Below are 23856 nucleotides of genomic sequence, written 5' to 3' on the forward strand. Positions count from 1 at the left end.
CCAGTTGGGACACGGGTTTCCTGACTCCCAGCAAAGACCGGTCCCCACCCCGGCGGGCTGGGCCCAGGAAGCAGAAGCCCCCAGGATGGCTGAGTCCTCTCAACCCTGCCTCCAGGAGCACCGGGCGGCTGGGGCGACAGCCAGGACCTCACAGGACCGCAGCCTGATGACAGAGGAGCTGAGAGGCCTGGGCTGTGTGCTCAGCGTGGGGAGTTCCCCTCTTAATCCCAATTCTAGTGCCTTTCGTGACCCGCTGGGAAGACACTGTCACCTCACCGCATTTGATTGGTTGAGACAGTTTCAAGGGCGGGCACAGAGACTCCAGCTTTGGATGGGAGGAGTAGTAAGAACTGTTGTCCGTATTTTTAAAGGACCACAATTATGAGACAGCAGAGCATGGATAATGCTGTGATGGAGAAAGTGCAGAGGATTCTGGGACCGCAGAGGGTGCCTTTCTCTAATCCAGGAAAACCTGGGGAGATTAGGGAAGGCTTCCCGTAGGTGAGAGTAGAACAAAACTCACAAATATAGGGAGTCCTTGGGGACCCAATGAGTTGTTTTCCCAAATGAAATTTCATCATCTTTACTTACTGCAAATACAGTATTATCCAGAACCATGCCCCCCCCAATAAAAAACTTAAATACCAACAAGCAAAAAGATTTTTATTATTTTTATTTATATATATATATTTTTTGGTTAATCCTCAGCCGAAGAGAGAGTGGAAGGAAGGGAGGGAGGGAGAGAGGGAGAGAGGTGGAGGAGGAGGAGAGAAACATCGATGTGGGAAAGACACACAACTGGTTGCCTCCTGCATGTGTCCTGACCAGGGATCAAACCTGCAACCCAGGTACGTGCCCTTGAATGGGAATCAAACCCTTTGGTGCACAGACCGATGCTCTAACCACTTAGCAACACCAGCCAGGGCAAAAGGATTTTTTTAAATACCTATAATCCTGCCCATCCAACCAGAGACAATCTCTCATAACTCCTTGCTAAGAATTTTCCTGATTGGCAAACATGGAAATAGAGCAAAGAAACAGAACCTCACTATACGGTGCATTAGAAACCGACCCCTCATTGCCCTCTTTCCTTATCAGGAAATACACTGATTGCTGCAGCCTGGCTTTCAATGGCTGTCTCGTCGTTAACGTCACCAGTGTCCTTTGTGGGACGCTTTAGGTCGGGTCCCCTCCTCCTTGCCTGGTTCACACAGCGCAGCAATGGGCACTTGGAGCAGCGACACGGTGGCTTAGTTCTGGGTCAGGTGGCTGGGCCTGCAGGTGTTCACTGATTGGCCGTCGTGACCTTCCTGAAATGTTACCACCACCAAGGTTGGAGGAAGCCTGTTTCCCCACGGCGGGCTGGGGCTGGGGGTGGTTCTTTCTTAAACAAACAGAGTGGAGTACAAAGAAGAGAGAATCTGGAGGCGCCAGACTGGCTTGGACTCCCAGCTCTGCCCTTTCCTGGGTGTGGGATCGTGAGCATGTGACCAGGCCTCTCTGAGCGTCAGTCCCCTGGTGTGTAAACCCGGGCCTTCCTAGCAATGAACATGGGGTCTTCGTGTGGGCAGGGTGGACAGATATTGTCACCTGGGGCCAGGCCGACCTACCTCTGACCCTGGGGCAGCAGCAACCGGCATCTAAGTATGACCCGTGACCCCAGCTATGTCGCAAGCAGGTTCCAGGCCCTGTGCCTCCCCCTCCCGCCCTGATTCCAGGAACCCGTCCCCACCCGGGAGCTGCCCCAGCCAGCGCAGCAGCTACTTAAGGAAGCTGGGCCCCGCCAGCACTTGCGCAGTCCTGCCCATCCACCCGGACTCCAGGATGGGGGCCCCCGCCAGGGTCCTGCCCTCTCTGCTGCTGGGGCTGCTGCTCGCGTCCTCCCCGGGGGCCCCGGGGGCCAACCCCGGCCTGGTCGCCAGGATCACCGACCAGGGCCTGCAGTACGGTAAGGAGCGATGGCTGAGGGCTGGACTGGCTGACCCGCTTGGCACCAGGCTGCCCTGGGTTCGGCGGTGCACAGACAGGACGCTCTTCCTCCGGCCAGGCGGCCTTCCCGGCCAGGCGGCCCTGGCTCAAACTCTGGCCTCATCACCCAACCGCTGAGTCGCTCAGGCACTTACTTGTCTTAGCAGGGTTCCTGCTAGCCAACAGAGACAGGATTTGGGTGCAAGCAGTTGATTTGGGAGTTGATTTCAGGACACACCGTAGGGGAGAGGCAACGGGAGATGGGAGAGGGCAGAGGGCAGGAGGGGAATGTTATTAAACCAGCTCCTACCCAGGGACTGCAACAGTTCCACTGGGGAAATCCTTGGTAAAGTTTGAAGATACGTGCCTGAAAACCAGAAGTCAGAACGGTGGTTACCTCTGGCCAGTGGAGACCGGGAGGGGTAGGAGGGAGCCTGCAGGGTGCTGGGAAGGTGCTGCCTGCCTCTCAGCTGGGGTGGTGGTTATAGGTGTGTATCGAAGCTTTAAAATTACCTGGCAATCCCTTACGATTAGTGCCCTTTGGGTACTTGACGTATTTTATACCTCCATTGAAAGAATGGGCAAAAAAGTAGAAGTATTTTTTAAAAGATGCCAAAACAATGCATCAGAATTCATCCATCCTTGGGGCAAGGGATCTCGGGTATTTATACACTGCTCCCCACCGAACTGATCAAGGAAAGCTCCTTATTCTTGGAGCCTCAATTGCCTAATCTATTAAATGGGGCAATAACATTCCCTCAGGCAAGGGTGTTGGGAGCCCAGACTGGCTGGGGGCAGAGAAGGCAGTCAGGGAAGTCTTCCCGAGGAGGGGAGGTAGAAAAGGTAAGTGGGGATTAGCCAGAGGCCAGGGGTAGCAGTCCGCACAGGGACCGGCACAAGCTTTCGCCAAGGGAGGAAGGCACGTTGAAAAGAGGCAGGCCATTGGTCAACGGTGTGGGCATGTCCTCCTTGAGGGCAGAATCCTGGCTCCCTCATATTTCAGAACAAACAGAAGGTCCTGTTTATACTGAAACCCTAAATCAAGCAGAATTTGCCTTTGTCCCTTTCCGCGTGTGGAAGTGCCATGTTTATTTAACCGGTTCTCTGGCGTTGGACTTTTTAGTCCTTCCAGTATTTTTACTATATAACCCGCCTCGCTGTTCCCGGCATTGCTGAGGCCTGCTGTGTGCCAGGCACCACGCCAGGGGTGCTTTTGATCCTTCCAGCCCCCGTGTGCTCTGCAGGGGTTTCCTTTCATCCTCGCGCACCCCAAGGAGGAAAGTGTCCTCACTGCGTTTTGACAGATGGAGAAAGTGAAGGCTGAGGACTTGTTCAAGGTCACCCAGCTAGAAAGATGCCAAAGCCTGGATTCTATCCCTAGAATCCTGACAGTTTCTTCTACTCAGGCTAGATGGCACGAAGGAACGAGAACCACCCACACAAGCACACAGCCCTTCTCCCCTCGTGGAGTTGCTGACACGGGCATTCTGTTTCCTCGTCCATAAAATGGGCACGTAACCCATGTAACGCCGGGATATCCTGAGTGTTTCTCAAACCACCTGGTATGCAGAAGGGCTCAGTAACCCATAACTGGAATGAGCGTTAGTAAGGAAGTCGGCGTCTCTCCCCGGGTGGGGGGAGCCTCTGAAGGGATTGGAGGGGAGAGAGGCAGGCCGACTCGGCTGACTCTCAGCTCCTTCTTGTCTGCAGTGGCCAAGGAGGGGCTGGTGGCCCTGCAGAGGGAGCTGCACAACATCATGCTGCCCGACTTCACTGGGGACTTCAAGATCAAACATGTTGGACGTGGGCACTACGAGTTCCACAGGTGGGGCTCCCTTCTGCTGGGGCCCCGAGCCGGCTGGGCAGGGCTGGGAGCCTGGAGAGGGAGGGAGAGCCCGAGGATTGGGTCAGGACCCCTCTGGGACAGACAGTGGCATAGTTTCTCACCGAGTTCAGAAGGAAGTTCAGGGAGGGAACTGGCTCCTCTCTTTGCTCACGAAACAAATATAAACGAAGACATACTGACTGTGGACCTGAGCCTCAGTTTCCTTACCTGTGAAATGGGGATGACACTGCTACCTCCTGTGGGAAATAATAATCCAGGCTCCAGTCTGACCCCCTGGAAGGGAAGATAGACCTTAAACTTTAGATACAGTGGCCCAAGGGTTAGAGCTGAGGTTTGAACATCTGGAAGAATCAAGGAAGGCTTCCCAGAGGAGGTGGCATTTGAGCTGAGGCTTCAAAGGATTATTATATACATAGAAATTCATGCATGGGTAGGGTCCCTAGAGTTGGCCGGCGATCAGGGCCCACTGGGGCCTCCGGCTGCCGGCTGGGGCCTTCCTTCCTTCTGTGCCGCCCCCTGGTGGTCAGTGCACATCATAGCGAGTGATTGAACTCCCGAGGGGACATTTTGCATATTAGTCTTTTATATATGTAGATGAGCAACTGATGCTAAAAAAAAAAAAAAAGGCATGAAACAGTGTTTGAGGGGCAGACAATGAAAGGAGGGGAATTGAGCCCACAACTCATCACTCCCTCCCTGCTCACGACCATTGTTTCCTTCCTTCCTTCTTTTATTCAGTCCATCAGCAAGCGTTTATTGAGCACCTACTCATTGCCAGGCAAATAAAATGGAACTTGGCCATTCTTTTCCCACTGATGGCCCACAGCAGTGTGTCGTCTTGGTTTGCTGCCCTCAGCCCTTTTGGCATCTTTACTCCAGCTGCCCTTGGCCTTCCCTGAATCAGATCCCCACTCCCCGCCCCCCCCCCCCCCCCCCCCCACACACACACACAGCTGAATGTATTAAGGGAGGGGATGGCAGGGGGAAGGAGGTGCAAACCCAGAGGGGTGTGTGCACGGGCCGAACTCAGATCCCACCCAGATTCATGAGATTTGTAGGCTCTGATCCTGAGTGTGTGCCTTTGGGCAAATGCACCTCTTCTGTGAAAAGAGAACGAGAATAGTCCTGACCCTTCTGTGAGGCTAAGTGACACAATGGATGCAAGGTGCTTGCATGGCTGTGTGGTTGGTGTGGGGCACACAGCAGGCACGTGGTAAGTGGGGGTAACCAGACACCTGCCTGAAGCAGCCCTGCTGGTCCAGTCCCCACTGGGGAAAGGTAAAAGGTGAGATCAAGGCCCCTGCCAGGGCTGATGCTGCCCTCCGTGTCTCTCTCCTCAGCCTGAACATCCACAGCTGTGAGCTGCTAAGCTCTGCTTTGACACCCCTTCCTGGCCAGGGCCTGAGCCTGTCCATCTCCGACTCCTCCATCCAGGTCCAGGGCAAGTGGAAGGTGCGCAAGTCATTCCTGTAAGTTTGCTCGACTCGCAGGCTCTCGGACCCTTGGCCTTGGTCCCATTCTTCTCGGATCCAAGGAGTTCCTCACTCATCAGAAGGCCAGGTGGTGGATGGAGGGAGTCCAAGGCCAGAGACCCCCATCCCCCCGGTTCCAAGTCCTGGCTCTTGGACCAATCTCTTCCCATCTTCTGCCTCCCTGATGGGGTTGTCCATGAGCTAAGTGAGATAATACTGTGTTTTCTTGGTTTGCTTCCCCCAAAAGCAGATCCCAAGGCTTCAAGTGAAAGTACTTTATCTGGGAAATGACCTAAGGAAGCACCCATAGGGGCTGGGGGAAGTGAGACCCTCTGGGGACAGTGTGGATGGGGCACCCCTCTGAGTTACCCCAACGCAGATAGGTGACCCATCTTCCTGTTTGCCATTGGTCAAGGGAGGCTCTCCAGGCACTTTGAACCCCCAAGGTCCTTGGATGGAAGATGGGTTTGTCTCCCATTACGAAATATCCCAGACTCCCAGTTGAAGCAGCAGAATTTTATTTTTCTCACACGTCTGGAGGCTAGGGGTCCGAGATGAAGGTGTCAGAAGGTCTAGTTTCTTCTGAGTCCTCTCTCCTTGGCCTGCAGATGGCCGCCCCTCTGTGAGTCCTCACATGGTCACCCCTCTGTGCATGCACCCGGGCGTCTCTGCATGTGTCCTAACTCCTCTTCTCACAAGGACACCTGTCAGACTGGATTAGGACCCATCCTAGCGTGCTCGCTTTAACTTAATCACCCCTTTAAGGCTCTGTCTCCAGGACAGTCACATTCTGAAGTACTGGGGTTTAGGCCCTCTACCTATGGGCTGGGGGCGGGGCACAATTCAGCCCCTAAAAGAGGGCTGCCCAGTCTCTTCCTGGTCACCTGACCGTATTTCCACTTTAGACCTGCACCGTCTGTGTAGCAGCTTCTGCCACACGCCGTTACTGAGGACTTGAAAAGAGGCTGGGACAACTGTGTGAAACCCCAGATTTGAAGATTTTAGTACAAAAAAGAACACAAGAAACCTCATTAATAATGTTTAGATTGATTCCATGTTGGAATGATAGTTACAATTAATTACTCTTGCTTTTTGCCTTTCTTAACATGGCTACTAGAAAATTTAAATGACCAATGTGGCTCACATTATATTTCTGTTGGACAACAATACTTTAGCAAGATGCTCAGTATAAATATATATATATATATATATATATATATATATATATATATATCACCTATCTATGCACATTCGTTCCATTCTATCAAAGAAATCAGACCACACTCTTCTGCCCTGGCTTTTTTCACTGAAGTATATTCAAGATCTCTTCATAGGCGCATGTAAAGATCTACCTCATTTTTTTAACCTTTTTTCCAATGTAATATTTTTATTGAGGTGAAATTCACAGAATATAACATTAACCATTTTAAAGTATATAAGTCAGTGGCGTTGGTACATTTGCAACCACCACCTGTGTCTCGTTCTAAAACATTTTGTTACCCCAAGACATAACCTCATATCCACTAATCAGTCACGCCTCATTTCCCCCTCCTTTACCCTCAGGTAACCACCAGTCTGCCTTCTGTCTATGGATTTGCCTATTCTGGACATTTCATATAGATGGAATCACACAATATGTGACATTTTGTGTCTGGCTTCTTTCACTTAGCATCATATTTTTGAGGTTCATCACATTATAGCATACATCAGGACTTTATCTCTTTTTATGGATGAGTAATAGTCCATTGTCTAGATAGACTACCGTTGGCCTTTTTAAAAAATAATCCTCACCAGAGGACATGTTCATTGATTTTAGAGAGAGAGGAAGCCGGGAGAAACATTGATGTGAGAGAGAAACATCGACTGGTTGCCTCCCATACATGCAACGTAGGTATGTGCCCTGACCGAGAATCAAACCCTCGACCTTTTCATTTATGGGACAATGATCCAATCAACTGAGCCACACCAGCCAGGGCTGGCCTTATTCTTTTTAAAGGCTGCATAGCATTGATGCCCACAGCTCACTGAACCTTCCCTACTAATTGACCTATAGGTGGTTTTCTGTTTTTTATGCTATTTATTACTCATGACACTTCAGTGAGCTGCCCCACACATATATCTTGGCCAGAAGAGCCACAGAGTAAAGGCTTAGAAGTCAGGTTCCTGGGCCAAAGATGTGTGTGTGTGATTCGGAGGGATCCCACAAATTTGTATTCCAGAGGTGTTCGCCCGGCCATAGCGCCTGGGGCTTCTGGGGCCCACACCTTCACGAGCACCGGCGGTTAAAACTTCAAACGTTTCATCAATCTGATCGGTGGAAGCTGGCATCATTGTGACTTTTATTCTTAATAACTTTCACATGCTCATTTGCAGTCAAACTTCCTGTTCATATCTTTGATCTCTCTTTTCTTTTCGGTCACTTTGTCCTTTCCTTATTAATTAGTATAAGCTTGTTCTTTGTGTATTAAGGAAATGAGCTCATATGCTAAGGAAATTAGCTCTGGCTCACTCATGATGCAGTTTTGTGTGGTTTTTTTTTTACTTTGCCTGTGGCATTTTTTGTTCACTGAAGTTTCAATTTTCTGTGCTGGCAAGTGTATGACCATTTCCTTAGTGGCTTCTGAGAGCCTTTGCCCATCCCTGACTATCAACAAGCGAACCCAGGCTTTCTTATAGATCAAGCATGTCAAACTCAAAGGCTAACACGGGCCAAATAAACAAGGCATGCGGCCTGCGGGTCGCGAGTTTGACATGCTTGTTCTAGATCTTTTATGGACTTCTTTGTAATACATCTTTGCTTTGTAATAAATATTTGTAAAAGTTTTTGTAATTAAATTTTTGCTCCAGCTCCACTTATTTTGGGGTGAGAATGAGCTTCCGATTTCCCCCCAAACGGTGGCTGATCTAGCCTAGGAATCCACCAATCTTCTCTCATCTCCTCCAGGAGGCTACACGGCTCCTTTGACGTGCACGTCAAGGGCATCACCATTTCCGTCAACCTGGACCTGGGCAGCGAGCCCTCGGGGAGGCCCACGGTCACTGCCTCCAGCTGCAGCACCCACATCCGTGATGTGGAGGTGGACATGTCGGGAGATTTGGGGTAGGTCACCAAAGGGACAGTGGCCAGCTTGACCCCTGGCTGCAGCCCGAGGTCCAGCCAGCCAGCGACCTGGCCTCTGACAAGCACCAAGGTCCAGGCGTAATGCCTGAGCCCAACACGGGAACAGGTTAATAGATGCAGATTCAAGCCAGGAGTACTGGTGAGCCATTTCCACCAGAAGTTTTCAGGAACTACCTCAGGCAAAGGAAATTCGGCTGTTGGAGGAACACCAGGGCTTTTGGCCAAAGGAGAGTTTATGAAAAACATACAAGCCCTTGGGCAAGTGTCTTTGAGTGGAATGTCCTTGATTAGGGAAATGTGGATTCTTGAGCCCCTCCCCCAAATCTACTGAATTTGCTTGGGGGGCAGCAGGGGCTGGGATGCCAGATGCCCTGAATCAGTGAGTGTGCTGGGAGCTGGGACTCGGGGACACAGCAGGTACCACACTGGGGCAGGGAGGGCTCCCTTAGGAACCGGCCCGCCGGAGGCCAGGGCCTGGCTTTCCTGGCTGCCCCCGCCCCCCGACACTGTGTTCAGTGGCACACAGCTGACCAGGCCCTGTGCTCCATTCCCCAGGTGGCTGCTGAATCTCTTCCACAACCAGATCGAGTCCAAATTCCAAAAAATACTGGAGAGCAAGGTAAGAATGTCAGGGCTGCCCTAGCCGGTTTGGCTCAGTGGATAGAGTGTCGGCCTGCAGACTGAAGGGTCCTGGGTTCAATTCCGGCCAAGGGCACATGCCTGGGCTTCGAGCTCAATCCCCTGTGGGGGGCGTGCAGGAGGCAGCCAGATCAATGATTCTCTCTCATCATGGATGTTTCTATCTCTCCCTCCCTCTCCCTTCCTCTCTGAAATCAATAAAAAATAGAAAATAGAAAAAAGAATGTCAGAGCCACGCAAGGGCTGGGCTCAGGTCATACGTGGGCCCAAGGCCCAGAGAGAACAGATCACCTGCCACAGGTCGCAGAGTTGGTGGGTAAGCTGGGCCAACACGTAGGTCTCTGGACTCTGAGTCTGTCCTGTGAAGCAGAGAATGGTTAGATGCTTGGCCAAGGGTGGGAAGCAGGGGCCAAGCAGATCCCGCCCCGCCCTCTGCTTGGTCTCGCTCCCCGGCCCCCACTGCCCCACAAAGGCCAAAAGGAAAAGCAGCACTTAGATGCCTGCGGCAACCAGGCAGGAAACTTCAAGAGCGAGTGAACCAGGTGAGAACCCGGTTCCTACCTGGGCAAGCACATGAGCACCCGCCTTGGGTGGGAAGGCAGCGATGGTGTCAGGTTTTCCCATTTAAAAAATTATGTGAAGCCCTAGCTGGTTTGGCTTAGTGGATAGAGCATCCGCCTACGGACTGAAGGGTCCCAGGTTGGGTTCCCGGCCAAGGGCACATGCCTGGGTTGCAGGCTGGATCCCCAGCAGGAGGCAGCTGATCAATGATTCTATCTCATCATTGATGTTTCTATCTCTCTCGCCCTTCCTCTCTGAAATAAAAATATATATATATATTTAAAAAATAAATATTTTAAAAAATTATGTGAAATCTCCAAATTTTTACATCTCTGGCCAAACAAAAACGTTTCACTCCCATTTCAGAGGTATCATACGCCTGGAGCTGTGTCTGTAGCAGTGTGTGCCTGGGGAGGGAGAAAGTAATGTAGGAGGAAAGAGGAAAATACACTTATATCCCTGCACCTTGGCCCAAGTTCTGCTTTGGCTCTGAGTGCCCCCTGGTGGTTGAATCGGAATAGCAGGCATCCCCACAGATTGGAGTGGCAAGCTGCATTCTGTGCCTTTTCTTCTTCTGGGGTCCTGGGGGCGAGGTGAGTTTGGGAAACATGCAAACCTGCTTCTCCAGCACCTCACTGCCATGCTGTAATGAGTCAGAGGAAACAGGGAACAATGACCAATCCAGCCAACCTGTTAAGTGATGACATTTGGAAGTATCTACATTAAATATACACTTATTTGGATGGCTAGATCTACGTACTATCTAGTCCTGCTATTCCCCTTTAAATTCCAGGAGTCCAGGGCTGCTCAAAAGAACTGTCTGTAATAGTGGAGCTCAGGGCAGGGCCTCCGGCCGATGTCCCCTCATCAGGCTGTGTAGGTGACTCCCTAACTCAGATGTCCAGCCCTGGGATCGACTTTGGAAGGACTGATTGGTCCCTGTTGGGGTCCACGTAGGGACCTAAGTGTCTCTGATTATTTCTGTTTGTTCGGTGCCTGGCACATAATAAGTACTTATCATCAACGATCAATGAGCAAATATGTGAAATGTGACTAAAGCAATTAGCACAGCGCCAGCCCAAAGCCAGGGAACTCACTCAGGCTTTCTCTCCCATCCTTTCAGGTTTGCGAAATGATCCAGAAATCGGTGACCTCTGACCTACAGCCTTATCTCCAAACTCTTCCAGGTAGGGTGCCCCCCGCACCAGACAGTTTATTTCTATTAATCCTCATAAGAGCATATATGTATCTTACAAAATCTTAAGTGGGACAGAAGTATAGAAAGTAAAAATTAAAAGTCCCTTTTTCTCTTCAAAATTTCCTCCAAGAGGTAACCTCTGTGTTGGGTGTATCCTCTTCAATATTTTCTTTGCATATACAAATATACATATACATATACATATACATATACATATACATATACATATACATGTGAACATACATTCATATATATTCTTTTGTTCATGAATATAGATGCATATGCATAATTGTGAGTAATATTAATGTATACAGGATAGACATTGTCCTTGTGTAACTTGTATATGTTGAAGATCTTTCTATATCAGTGCATATAAATTGATCTCATTTAAAAAAATCTCTTTGTGGAAGCTAATACTTAGAGAAAAGTGCTCCCATTATAAGTCAACAGCTTGAAGAATTTTCACAAACTGAACACATATATACCAGCTCCCAGATCAACATACAGAATATGATTGCCCTCTCGGGTCTCCTTCTGTCACTACCCCCCCGCTCGAGGGTACCCACTACCCCAACTTCTACCAGCAAAGGTTAGTTTTGCATTTTGTCCATGGATGGAGCCTTGCAGGACTTAAAGTCTTTTACCAAAAGCAAAGGCTTTCTTTGTTCAACCTTAAAATGAATTTGACCCCATATTGTTGCATGCAGTGAGCGCATTCATCCTCCTTGCTGTGTAGTATTCCACCGAGTCAAGGTCCCTCCCTTTATTTGTCCATTCTGCTGTTGAAGGTCATTTGGTAGTTTCCGTTTTAGACCATTATGCATAGCACTGCTATGAATATTCTAGCTCATAAAACGCATGTCTTTGGGTTACACTAGGAGTGAAATTGCAGGCTCACCTGGTATGCATAGTTTAACACTATCAGATCCTGCCACACAGCTTTCCAACGGAGTTGTAACAGAACTCATTTTAATAGCTGTGTAGCAGTCCCTCCGATGGCTGTGTCTTCATTTATTTATTAAGTCCCCAGACTCTGGGCATGCAGGCTTGGGGCCCTCCTTCGCTATTGCCAATACGGGGAAGGAGGCACCTCGCCCAGCCTCCTTGCCTGCACATGTGAGTGTATCGTAGAACAGTCCTCAGAAGTGGAGACCCTGGGTCCAGGATGCACATGTAAAGTTTGTGGTTTACCCCCTGCCAAATAGCCTGAGGTGTCCTCTGATAGCCTGGCCCCTACGCTCACCTGTGGACATCTCCCTCCAGTGGAGGCCCAGGCGGGCACGGACAACCCTGTGTGAGGTATAGAACCCCTGTTCCTCCAGGGCGTTAGCGGGGAGAGTCTGAGCCCCCTGGACATGCTGACCTTCCTGGCTAATTGGTTTGTGTTGATAGGAGGCCAGTTTCCCCTCAGTTATAAACTTGGGGAGCAATACCCTTTGTTAGAGAATTCTCCTCATTGTGTAGCTTCCTTGGCATGAAGCTCCTGGTGTGAATGGGCTGCCAGACCTGGGCTCCTCTCGCCCTCAGGGTGTGTGTGTGTGTGTGTGCGTGTGTGTGTGTGTGTGTGTGTGTGTGTCCCTGGAACCCACTCAAGCTCAGTCAGAGCACACCCCTCCCCGCATGGCTAATCCACTAGTGGGACAAAAGGACCCAGCTGGTCTCTTTCTTATGAAGCAGCTCATTGCCCAGGGCTGGGCTGGGTGGAGGGTCTGGAGGCAGAGGGGCAGGGGGCTCTGAAGAACATCACCGGAGTGTAGGTCAGTCAGAGCCCTCACCCCTTCTCCTTGTCTGGCTCCTAATTCTGCCCCTCCCCTGGTTCACAGTCACAACAGAGATTGACCGTCTCGCTGGCATTGATTACAGCTTAATGGAGGCCCCTCGGGCAGCAGCCCAAATGCTGGACGTGATGTTGAAGGTGAGGGTCCTGGAGCAGGGGCTTGGGTGGGTCCTGCCTCAGCGAGGCATTCGTCCCTCAGGATCAGCTCTTTCTTGGAGCCTCCTGTCTGCCTGGTTCAGCTCTGTCCTCATCACCCCATGGCTCCAGCTGTGTTGAGGGCGGGGCAATCCGGAGTGGTGGGGAGTGTTCCCAGAGCCAGGCTCCTCTCACAAGTGTCTGAAAACTCCTAGGCCTGTAGCTCCCCCTCCCTCCCCTTCCTCTGCTTCACTTTGCCCACCATGCAGATGAGGTCAATCAGAAGGTCTGGCCAATAGGTCTTGGGGGTTAATACACCAAAGCTGGTGGGTGTTTTGTTAAGGGATTCTGGACATGCAACACTTCAGGAAAGGAAAGACCCAAAGGAAAACGTCTTTAATGGTGGAGTTTCAGGCAGTGTCTCTAGCCAGTGGCCCATCATCAACCTGTTTAGGTGACTACCTAGCTCAGAAGTCCCGCCTGAGGAAAACTTTGAAAATTCAAATGGACCTTATTTTCTCTCTCCAGGCTGAAATTTTTAACCGTGATCATCGCTCCTCAGTTCCTTTCCTTGCTCCTATCATGAGCCTTCCTGAGGAACACACCCGAATGGTCTACTTTGCCATCTCTGATTATGTCTTCAACACAGCCAGCCTGGTATATCATGAGGCAGGGTACCTGAACTTCTCCATCACAGATGATGTGGTAAGGCTGGTGACAGAATAATGCTTACAAGTGATGGTGTAACCTGGCTTCCCTTCCTTCTTTCCTTTCTGCCTGATTTACATCAGTGAAGTAATAAATTATGACTAAGAAAAAAGACTGGGACCAGGAAAAATGTGTCAGTACAATTTCCCTTTTCACTTTGGCTGCCAGGAAGCTCAAAATCAAAGTTCTTTCTTATAATAACCGTGGAAGACTTTGTGGCTTGCTTGTCTGGGTTTTATTCTCTCCCCGTTCCCTCAGTCTAGAGCTGTTATTCTAATTCATAATTTATCTCACTCTGATAGTTTGTGGGTTTTTTTTTTTTTTAAAAAAAGATTTTAGAGAATGAAATGCATAAAGTTACATAGAATAGGAAATAAAGACCAAGTTAAAGCCGAAACCGGTTTGGCTCAGTGGATAGAGCGTCGGCCTGCGGACTCAAGGGTCCTGGGTTCGATTCCGGTCAAGGCATGTACCTTGGTTGCGGGCACATCCCCCGTAGGGGGTGTGCAAGAGGCAGCTGATCGATGTTTCTCTCTCATCGATGTTTCTGGCTCTCTATCCCTCTCTCTTCCTCTCTGTAAAAAATCAATAAAATATATTTAAAAAAAAAAAAAAAAAGACCAAGTTAAAAATAAAGCACAATTAGGAAGACACTGAACCCATAAATATCTGTCTGGGGGCTTCCTTGTAGACAAAGTAAAAAGGAACATGATTTAGTGATTCATGGTAAAAAGGAGAAACAAAGTTCTCCTAGCACTTACCTCTAAAACAACTTTCTCAAATGTGGCTTTGTATAAGGGATACTAAATTTTACAGTGGATCACGTCTTTCATATTTCTGGGTTTCGGAAGGTTATTTCTAGCAGCTCTTGTAGCCCGTGAACAATGTCAGGATGGTGGGGAAACACAGGGTGGTCCATTTGGATGATCCAGTTTCCCTGGTGATAAATCAGGGACCACCTGGTGAATGACTGGAGTGACTTTTCCTCCATCATCACATCTGACTCACCCTTCCCACCGGCGCTGCAGTCCTTTCTCTTGCAGACGGGATCACATAACCATTTCATTGAGTGCTCACTATATGCTAGGCCTTGTGCCAGATGTGTTGTACCCCCATTTCACGGAACCCTCGCAATGCCCTGATAAGTGGGGACTATTATTAACCAATTTCACAGGTGAGGAAGTTGAAGCTCAGAGAGGTGAAGGGAGTGGCCTGAGACCACATTGTGACAAGGCCAGGAGCCAAATCTAGGTCTGTGTGACTGCAAATCTCACTGAAATGAACCCTCTGAGTGGGTCCTGCATGTCACCTGTGCCCCAAGGAGAGCAGAGAGTACCCACGGTCTCATGTACCCCTGTTGACTGAAGGACAGGCATCTTGTCACTGCCATGGTAACCCCGGGCATTCGAGAAGTTCCAGTCCGAAACACCCGCCACCTCTCCCTCTCTGTTTAGACCTTCAGTTCTGGAAGGAGAACCCTAAAACTTCTTTGCATCTCTTCACTGCAGGTTCCACCGACCTCCAACATCCGACTGACCACCAAGTCCTTCCGCGCCTTCGTCCCCCGGGTAAGGCTTCCCTCGGCCCTCGGTGGTGCAGGCCAGCCTTCAGGGGTCTCTCTTTAAACCCCCCAGGCTCCTCTCAGCTTGACCAAGAGTCAGAAAACGAGCAATGAGCCCCTCAGTGAAGGCCAGAGTGCTGCAGGCTTTGGGGCTTTCTTCCCTTCAAAGCCCCAATAGCACGGGCCTGAGCCCCAGGTCTCCTGGGACCACAGGTTGCCCAGCCTTACTGGTGCCATCTGAGAATCCCAAGGAATGCCATCATGACCCATGCACAACGGAATCAATGCTTGGGTGCTGTCACTGATCTAACCCTACTGGGCATCAAGTTGTCTGTAAGGTTTTGCCATGATAATGACCACTCTCTGTGTTCATGGAAAGGTGTCCTATGACACCACTAAGAGAAAAAGGCACAGAGCATTTTATGGGAATAAAGTCCACCAGAAAGCATGCTCAGAGTTATCTGTCTCCCTCCAGGCTCTCCCGGCAAACCCTCATGTTTCCTTCTCTTGACATAATCTCCCCATTCTGCCCCCAGTTAGAGAAACGCTACCCCAACATGAACTTGGAGCTCCAGGGAAGAGTGGTCTCTGCCCCCGTCCTGAACTTCAGCCCTGGGAACCTGTCCTTGGCCCCCCAGATGGAGATTGAGGGCTTTGTGCTCCTGCCTGACTCTGCCAGGGAGCTTATCTTCCAGCTTGGCGTGGTAAGGTTTGCTTTTGTAAATGCTGTTCCTTTTTCCCGTGTGCTTTCCCCCCACTCACTGCCGGTCCAATTCCTTCAGATTTCAACTTGAATATCACTTCCTCAAAGAGGCCTTTCTTTTTTTTTAAATATATTTTTATTGATTTCAGAGAGGAAGGGAGAGGGAGAGAGAGAGAGAAACATCCATGATGAGAATCATGGATCGGCTGCCTCCTGCAAGTCCCCCACTGGGGATTGAGCCCACAACCTAGGCATGTGCTCTTGACCAGAATCGAACCTGGGACCTTTCAGTTCGCAGGCCGATGCTCAATCCACTGAGCCAAACCGGCTAGGGCTCAAAGAGGCCTTTCTTGATTGCTCTTACCCCAATGCACCTTAGGCTCCTTGTCATTTTTCTCTTGTAGCACCCTATTATTTTACTTCATTACATTTATTATGAATATACTTATGCAGCTGTTTGCAGGTTTATTTGTTTAATGTATTTATCTCCCACCAAGTGAGTCTGGGCTACTGTGGGAAGGAAGGTATAGGGGTCTTGGACCTGTTTGCTCTGTACCTATAGCTGACCCCTGAAGACTACATTTCCCAGGATCCCTGGCAGCACTCTGACATCCAGCTAGGTCAGCCAATTGAAGGCACTATCAAGAGAATGGAGGGCAGGAGGAAGGAAGAAGCAGAGTATTTTCTCCTCTCTTTGTCTAGGACAAAGACGGGGGGAGGGGGGGGGTTGGCGGTCTCCTCCATGGTGGCTCCCATAACCCCAACTCTCTCTGTTCTTCTGGTCTTGAGGTGGAAGTAGCTTCCTGCCTCTGTTAATCCCTGAGCTGCCACTTCAACTCTCTTTATTTATTTATTTTTTTTTGGCTTTTCAGCAATTCCATCACTTGTATAACCAAGTCCCTGGATTACATTCCCTCTGAGTTAAACACTGAGAGAGTTCCTCCCTCCCCGGTGGACCCTGTCTTCTAGAGAAGGGATTCTGAGCCTTTTGGGACTCTTGCTCACTGGGCGGAAAATTTTGTTCTTTTCTTTTAGGTTTGAAACGCAACAAGACAAATTTCTGGGAGGGTAATTGCACCCAAATGCTATATCTACAATTTGATATTGTTATGAAAATTTTTGTCATCAATATATTTTAAATGAAAATATAATCTATTATTTCTATCATGATTATTGTTATTCCTAGGGCTGAATCTTAGTCCTGAGATAGCGAGAAATGAGCCCTGTAGACATCTCCAGGGACAGGCACTCTACACTTGCTCTCAGCAGTCTGTTCAAAGTTTACTTGTTCTCATAGTCAACAATTTCAAGTAAAAATGTTCAAGTTCAAGTTCAAACATCCAGCACCTACAATGAACCTTCTGGGAGTCTATAGTCTACTAGAGGAGTTCCTGCTTTAATCCATTGAGCTGTTTATTTAGAGAAGACAGCCTCCCTCACTCAGACCTGTTTCCTTCCCCTGGAATCTCCAGACCACTAACCTCTCGGCCACGTTGACCTTCAACACCAGCAAGATCACTGGGTTCCTGAAGCCAGAAAAGTAAGTCAGCCTCCCACCCACATGGGGGCGCTCAACCAGGCTTGCTCCATGTGGCTGGCATTCGCTGATTCTCTGTAACTGGAGGTGGAGATGTGACCAGATCCTCCTGTCAATGTTAGGGGCCCAACATTCAAGAGGGAAACTTAAATCTTGCCCCAGTTAGCCAAATTCTTTAGCCCCACTGGCCCTACTTCCACCAACTTCCTTTCCACATAAGCCCCATTACTTCCAGTCTTCTAAAGAATGTATTAATACTGCTTTTTCTTAATCTATGACTTTTAGACATCGGCTATACTGACTTCCTGAAATGATAAAGATTGAGCTCTTTTACACTACCCACCTCCCCTCTTTGAGTCTTTCCAATAAGGTGATATCATTGTTTTTAGTTAGTCATCTTTTTCACTCCTGCCCCTACCCCACCCTTAGTCATGTGCCTTCTCAAGCCAGTGCCTCCTCCTTTCCAGGTAACGCCACATGGCTTAGGTATCCCATGGGCATAATACCCACATCTCTGAACCATTTCTGATCCATTGTAGGGTACAAGTGGAACTGAAAGAATCTAAAGTTGGACTATTCAATGTAAGTTATTGTTTTTGTTTATCAAATGATTGGGGTATTGATTAATTCAGAGTGTTTACCAAGCAATGTTATGGTGCCCAAGAGTAGAAGTAAGAAAAGGAGAAGAGCTGTTCTCTGCCTTAGAAAAATACAGAAGCTTTCAAGGACATAAAACCTAGGGCAAAGCAAAAGCTACATCTCAATGTAAGAAAATACATAACTAAATCTCCTATTGGACCAATTTTTTCAAACTGCAAGGAATAGAAAGCCAACTAAAAATGTCTTAAGCATATGAGAGGACTATATAGAATCATGTGATTAAAAAACAACAACAAAACAAAGACAATGAAGACTACTAAGGCTAGAGATTCCAGGCATAGCTGGACCCAGGTGCTCAAATTAATGCATCAAGAATCTCCATCTCTCTGTTTGCTTTTATCAGTGTTGGCTTTATTCTCAGGCAGGTTATTCCCATTGGTGAAAAAACCCCTAAATTTCCTGTGGTTTCATTAAAAAAGCAAAAATCCCTGTGCTAGCTCTCATTAGATCAACCCTAGCCATGTGCCCATTCTTTAGCCAATCACTATGGCCAGACATACAACAAGGCCAGTCAGCCAAGGCTGGGTTTCCTGGAGCCAGAATTTTCAATCCCCAACAGTATGGACTGAAATTGGAAAGGGGGTTCCCCGGAGGAAAATAGGAACTTGTATTAAAACAAGAGAAATTAATTGCTGGGCACACAAAACGAAGAGATGATTTCCACCAAGAGAGAAAAGTGGTGAGATAGCCCCCTATTAAAGGAGGAAAGAGAATGGGAAGATTGGTGTGGGCTGGAGCAATCATGGGGGAATTTCTGAAAAGAGAGAAGGTGGGGTGATGGCAGCTGCTCCTCACAGGCCGAGGAGGAGATGGGACGACTTGAACTTGCACTGGTTGTTTTCCTCTTCACCGTCCCAAGGACACTGGCCTCCTCTGACCACGCTCACCCTGTTCTCCTCTCCCAGACTTTCCCTTAAGTTCTTCCGAAGAGGAAATAAACACACGAAGTGTGGAGAGACACTGTGCACAGGGACCCCAAAGAACGACTCCTTTCAGAGAATAAAGTGGATAATGACACACTAATATTGTATCTGGGCATGGCATGCAAAATGTTCTATAAAATAAAACATATGTAAAGGTTCACAAAAAAGTATTAAGTTTTTGGAACATGTGATAAAAAAAAAAAAGCTAGAACTATAGAATCAGATAAATCTGGATTCAAATGCTGACCCTGCAGCCCAGTGTCTAACAAGCCACTTTCATTCTGATGGCCTCAGTTTTCTTATCCATGAAATGGGGACATTGGTGTCAACTTAAAGAGGTTATTGTAAAGACTGAAACAGATATATGTAATGCTCTGAGTCCTATACCTGGCACATAGTGAATGTTAAAACTTGTGCATCTTAAATTTTGTTTATTACACAAGTAATTCAGGAAAACATTCTCACTGTTAAAAATTTTTTTGAATATTTAAGACAAGGCTAAGCCAAACTTTGATGTTCTTCCTAGAGGAAAGATGGTTGGGTGTACAGTCTTCCAACATTTTTCTCTTTTTGCACACATATAAGTGTACACCTTGATGTAGGTATCTATCTGAAATTTGCTTTTCCAAGTCTTTTGCCATGTCAGCACACACCGTACCCTCTCACCTCCAGGGTGGCTGTGTGGAGGTTTATTGGTGGGCAATATGGCGCACGGGGTCAGTGTTCTCTGCCAGGTGGAGAATGCTGTGACCAAGTCAACAGTGGCCACATGTGCCATTCTCCTGTTCTCCACCAGGTGGAGCTGTTAGAGGCGCTGCTCAACTACTACATTCTCAACACCCTCTACTCGGAGGTCAATGGTAAGTATCACTACGGATTTCTCCAAGTCAAGAGTGGACACTGCTTTTGGGGGGAAAGAGAACTGGACTTGGAGTTGGGAAACAGGGTTCCCCTGCAGGCTATGAGACCTTGGGCGAGTCACTTCCCTAGGAGCCTCAGGGGCCTGTTTGCAATGGGAGTGGTGAAGTCTACCTCATCTCTCTCCAGGGCTTAAGGAAGGCTGGGGACTGGGGCAACAATTCAGAGCACAGGAAACGCCTTCTAAGAGAAGAAGAGACTCACAGAAGGGCCCCCTGAAGTGGCAAGGGAAAGACTAAAGACCAAGTTAGAGAGCACAAGGCAGCCCCCTCTAAATTCACATTTCTGATTCTGTTGCCAACACCCTTTAAACACTGAAGCATAAAGACCTAAGCCCTGTTTCACTTGGCTGCAATAGAAAGCAAGATGGGGGTGGAGGGCAGATGCCCACAGCTTCTTATAATGAGTGCATCCTGCCCCATGCCTACCATTCCTTTCAAATAGCCTCATGGCGGCAAGCTCAGGCTTCTGTAGCAGCTTCCTGGGTTTAAATCCCCGTTCGACCCCTTTCTAGCTGTGTGAGCAAGTTCACGTTTCTTGGCCACTCTGTAGCTCAATTTCCTTATCTGTAAAATGAGAATAATAATCATATCTACCTCACAGTCTGGTGATAATTAATGAGACTGTGCGGTGTATAGAGTTTGCACAGAGGCCTTTTTGTAAAAAGAACTCTTTGTCTATAATTGCTATTAACAAATTTCTCTCAATGTTGTGCCTCAACCTCCAGCTAAATTGGCATCAGGCTTCCCCCTTCCTCTGCTGAAACGTATTCAGCTCTACGACCCTGTTCTCCAGATCCACAAGGTGAGTGGCCCAGGGGGCTCAGGGGGCTCCGGGGGTATGGAGAGGGGGCTGTTTAGCTTTCCAGGGTCAGAGGCCAACGCTCAGCGGGTGAGGCCCAGCCCAGCCCTGCAGCTGGGAAGGCCGGGACTGGGGTGGGATGCTACATGCCACGGAGCCATCCACCTGTCCTTCCAAAGTGGCACTCACTCCTGTGGGGGCGGGAGGTAGTGACACGGTCAGTGCTAAACAGCCTTCTCCCCCTCACCGTGAGTGACCAGCAGCTCATTTTTAAATACTGTAATCCTAGATATGCCAACAGGCCGAGTTCTAAAAGCCATTTGTAGCTTTTTAAACTTTCTTCTAAATGCTTAAGTGGAAGAGCTTTATTATAAATATGTGTTTGGTGTGGTCCCCCTCATAGACCCATTACCCCCACATACACCCACCGTTTGAATTTTAATATACTTCCTTCGGTATTTTTTATTTCGCTAAGCGTTTGAAAAATTGTGTTTTGAATAGTTGCATTGCTAGTGCTCATACATGTTTTCTTATTCTTTTTTTCTTTTTGTTGCAATCTATCCCCCACGCCCCACCCAGTATTAAGTACTGCCTCATCCATCAGATGGACCATAATTTACTGAACTATTTTAGGGCCAAGGAATATATCTAATCCTTCACTATTCTCTCCACTGCTCTGATCGAGCATTTTACGGTCCATCTGTGCCTCACAGTCCAGGGCATCTCTCTAGGAGGGCACCGGTAAGGTGGGGTGACTGGGATGGGGAGCATTGAAGGAGATGCTGCGTTGTGCCTGGCACAGCGTCAACATCCAGCAAACAACAGCTGCGAAGAGAGTGAAGGGCAGCGGCGTGGTCAGGAAGGTTGACCCACTGGCCAACTGATAGATTTGAAAGTCCCATCCCCAGAAGTCTTTTGGGCGCTGAGATACTCAACACCCAGCTTCGGTTGGGAGTTTACAAGGAGTCAGACAGATGGTTGTTCTAAGCAAAGACAGAGCGACAATGCATGCAGCTGGCCCCAGTTTTCTCCTCCGTAAAATGGGGTGTAGCCCATGGCCTACTGGGCTCCTGGGACAGTACAAGGCCAAGTACGAAAGGCTCTAGCTCAGTGTGGCACGCGGGAAGTCATTGGAAGATGTACTATGTGCTATCTTATTCATTAGAATTTTGAGCTCCATTCTGTCCATTCGTTTGACACCCAAAGGCAGGGGATGTCTTGCTGTGGGAAAGACTAGGACTTCGCCTTGAGTGCAGAATCCCTGCCCCTTTAGGTGATGGAAACCTACGAGGAAGTGGGAGCGGAAACCCCGGCCGCTCACAATGTTGTATTATTTGCCAAGGAGAGAGCATTTAGGTGGCACAGGGGACAGTTATGAGGCCTGCCCGGAAGCAGCAGTTGGGAAATGGCAGATAAATCGCCGCTCAGAGAAGGTCGCTGGCAAAGCTTTGCTTTATGGAGACCTTGGGGACGGAGGCACACCGGCGATTTATGTACTGACCTGGTTTCTGGCAGAGCTTGTGTTTCCACAGACGTGGGCCTCCTTTTAAACCGCAGAGGCATATTTTTGAAGCAGAGGATGTGTTTGCCATCCTGTTCTGTCTTGTCTCTCCTAGGACTTCCTGTTCTTAGGCGCCAACGTCCAGTACCTGAGAGGTTGAGGGCGAGGAGACAGACGGGCTCGGAGGCCGCAGCGGGGTCAGCAGGGGGCATCTCCAGATCTGCAGGCTGTTCCCGGAGACTCTGGGAGGATGAAGACTTCTCTGTTCTCTCTCGGGGGCGGTCCGCCTGGCCTCTGCCCCACACTCCTCTTCGGGAGGGTGCCCAGGCCCTCTTCGACGGCGGACTTTACTTCCTCCATCGTCCTCACTGGCCTGTACGATCGTCAAGGGCAGGCACCGTCTGTTCTATTCACTGTCTGATCCCCGTGCACAGTGCTGACACGTAGTGGGTCCTCAATAAATATTTACTGAACGATTCACTGAAGGAACCACCTGGTCCTCCCTACTGCCCACGGGATCTTTGGCTGGTCAGTCCCTTTGGTGGTCTCCAGGGCTTGACCCTGACTACACTCCCCTCTCCCATCCGCCGCTGCTGTGGGGAACCTCAGTGAGAGAAGAAGGGATCCCCGCTCAGCCCTGGACCTGGCACTGGTGCCCGCTTTCCTAAGGGGCTTGTCCATCTTGGTTTATGGGGAATTTTAATATATGCCTCCCAACCCCCTCACCTCTTACCTGATGCAGACACGGAGCCAATGGGTCTCCCAGAGCAAAAACTCAGCCTCCACTGCTTTCCCCATTGACTCGGGTATAAATTAGGAGGAAACTGACCCGTCTAGGGTTTTGGTCCGACCCAAATAGAAAGCTCATCCCACTGTTGTGTATGAGCCCCCTGCTTGGAGGAAGAGGCCTTGGTTTCTAATCATTGCACAACCAGACTTTGATCAGACTTACTAACAAGCGGCTTCCAGCCTATGTAGTTGGTTACCCCAGGACTGGGAATCACAAGGATCGTTTGGTGTTTTTTTATTGTGCTCATGAGCAGATGGATGGCGCTGCCGCTAGCAGGTAAGTCACAGGGAATAGACCGATTTACCCTGTGTGTGACAGAAGCCATCCAAGATGGGGCGATGCGCTGGCATCCAGCTGCCAGCAGGGTGAGCCGTGGCTGCCCCTCCTCCCTCCTAGCTCCTTTGGCTCCCTCTTCCGCCACCAGCATCCATCCCTGGGGTGGATGGGGGAAGGGCTCGGGGTTCTTCCAGGACTAGCCATGTGGTCTTGGGCAGTCCCTCTCCCCTTGGGTCCTCATCCATGAAATAGGGGTGATAGTAACAGTAGCTACTTCCTAGGGCTGTGATAATGATGATGTTAGGTAACCTGTATAAAAGGATTTATTTAGCCATAGTGAGGACTCAATATGTACTGGCCAGACATGCTCACCAAGCATCTCCCATGTGTGGGCACTGGGTTGCTCAGCATGGGGTACGGAGGGGCAGCTTAGACCCAGTGCCAGCCCCTACTCTTAAGAGCATTGCCTCGGGCATGGCGGGAAGAGCCAGCCTTGATTCCGGTGGCCTTGCTTTGGGCTCCTGGCAAGGCCTCGCTGAGCCTCGGTGTCCTCACGTGTCCAGTGTGGCCGGGGACCCCTCCTTTCAGGGTGACTAGGGACGCGATGGGTTCATGTCAAGCTTCTGGGGATGCCCCGGGCATAGCCAGGTCCTGGTAAACAGCTGGTGCTACTTCACCTGCCTCACTCTGGGGTCCCCAGAAGCAGAGCCTGAGACAAGGAGGAGAGGTTTCCATGGAGACAAAATGAGATGGGGAAGGGA

At 49.3% G+C, this 23856-nt stretch overlaps 1 protein-coding gene across 3 annotated transcripts; it reads left to right on the top strand.

Moving 5' to 3' along the window:
- Positions 1-1798: 1798 nt before the first annotated feature.
- On the top strand, positions 1799-22509 carry LBP (lipopolysaccharide binding protein). 3 transcript variants are annotated; one of them, XM_008149751.3, is made up of 15 exons: positions 1799-1948; positions 3679-3793; positions 5155-5283; positions 8231-8386; positions 8963-9026; positions 10731-10794; positions 12629-12720; positions 13246-13422; positions 14934-14993; positions 15523-15690; positions 17162-17229; positions 17766-17808; positions 19606-19669; positions 20455-20531; positions 22145-22509. In XM_008149751.3, exons 1-15 carry the CDS (start codon positions 1825-1827, stop codon positions 22187-22189), a joined length of 1446 nt encoding a protein of 481 aa, XP_008147973.3. In that variant the 5' UTR covers positions 1799-1824; the 3' UTR covers positions 22190-22509. The 3 variants fall into 3 exon arrangements, with proteins under 3 accessions (XP_008147973.3, XP_028013535.2, XP_054579838.1); XM_054723863.1 differs by lacking the exon at positions 1799-1948 and adding an exon at positions 3438-3530; XM_028157734.2 differs by lacking the exon at positions 5155-5283.
- The last annotated feature ends 1347 nt before the right edge of the window (positions 22510-23856 follow it).

The sequence above is a fragment of the Eptesicus fuscus genome, chromosome 12 (assembly GCF_027574615.1).
Source record: "Eptesicus fuscus isolate TK198812 chromosome 12, DD_ASM_mEF_20220401, whole genome shotgun sequence".
Classification (NCBI taxonomy): domain Eukaryota; kingdom Metazoa; phylum Chordata; class Mammalia; order Chiroptera; family Vespertilionidae; genus Eptesicus; species Eptesicus fuscus.

Excerpts from the sequence above, each read along its gene's own strand:
- LBP (XM_008149751.3), top strand. The coding sequence starts at position 1,825 with ATGGGGGCCCCCGCCAGGGTCCTGCCCTCTCTGCTGCTGGGGCTGCTG. Across the intron at positions 19,670-20,454 it reads CCTCTACTCGGAGGTCAATG|CTAAATTGGCATCAGGCTTC; the intron begins GTAAGTATCACT and ends CTCAACCTCCAG. Across the intron at positions 20,532-22,144 it reads CTGTTCTCCAGATCCACAAG|GACTTCCTGTTCTTAGGCGC; the intron begins GTGAGTGGCCCA and ends TGTCTCTCCTAG.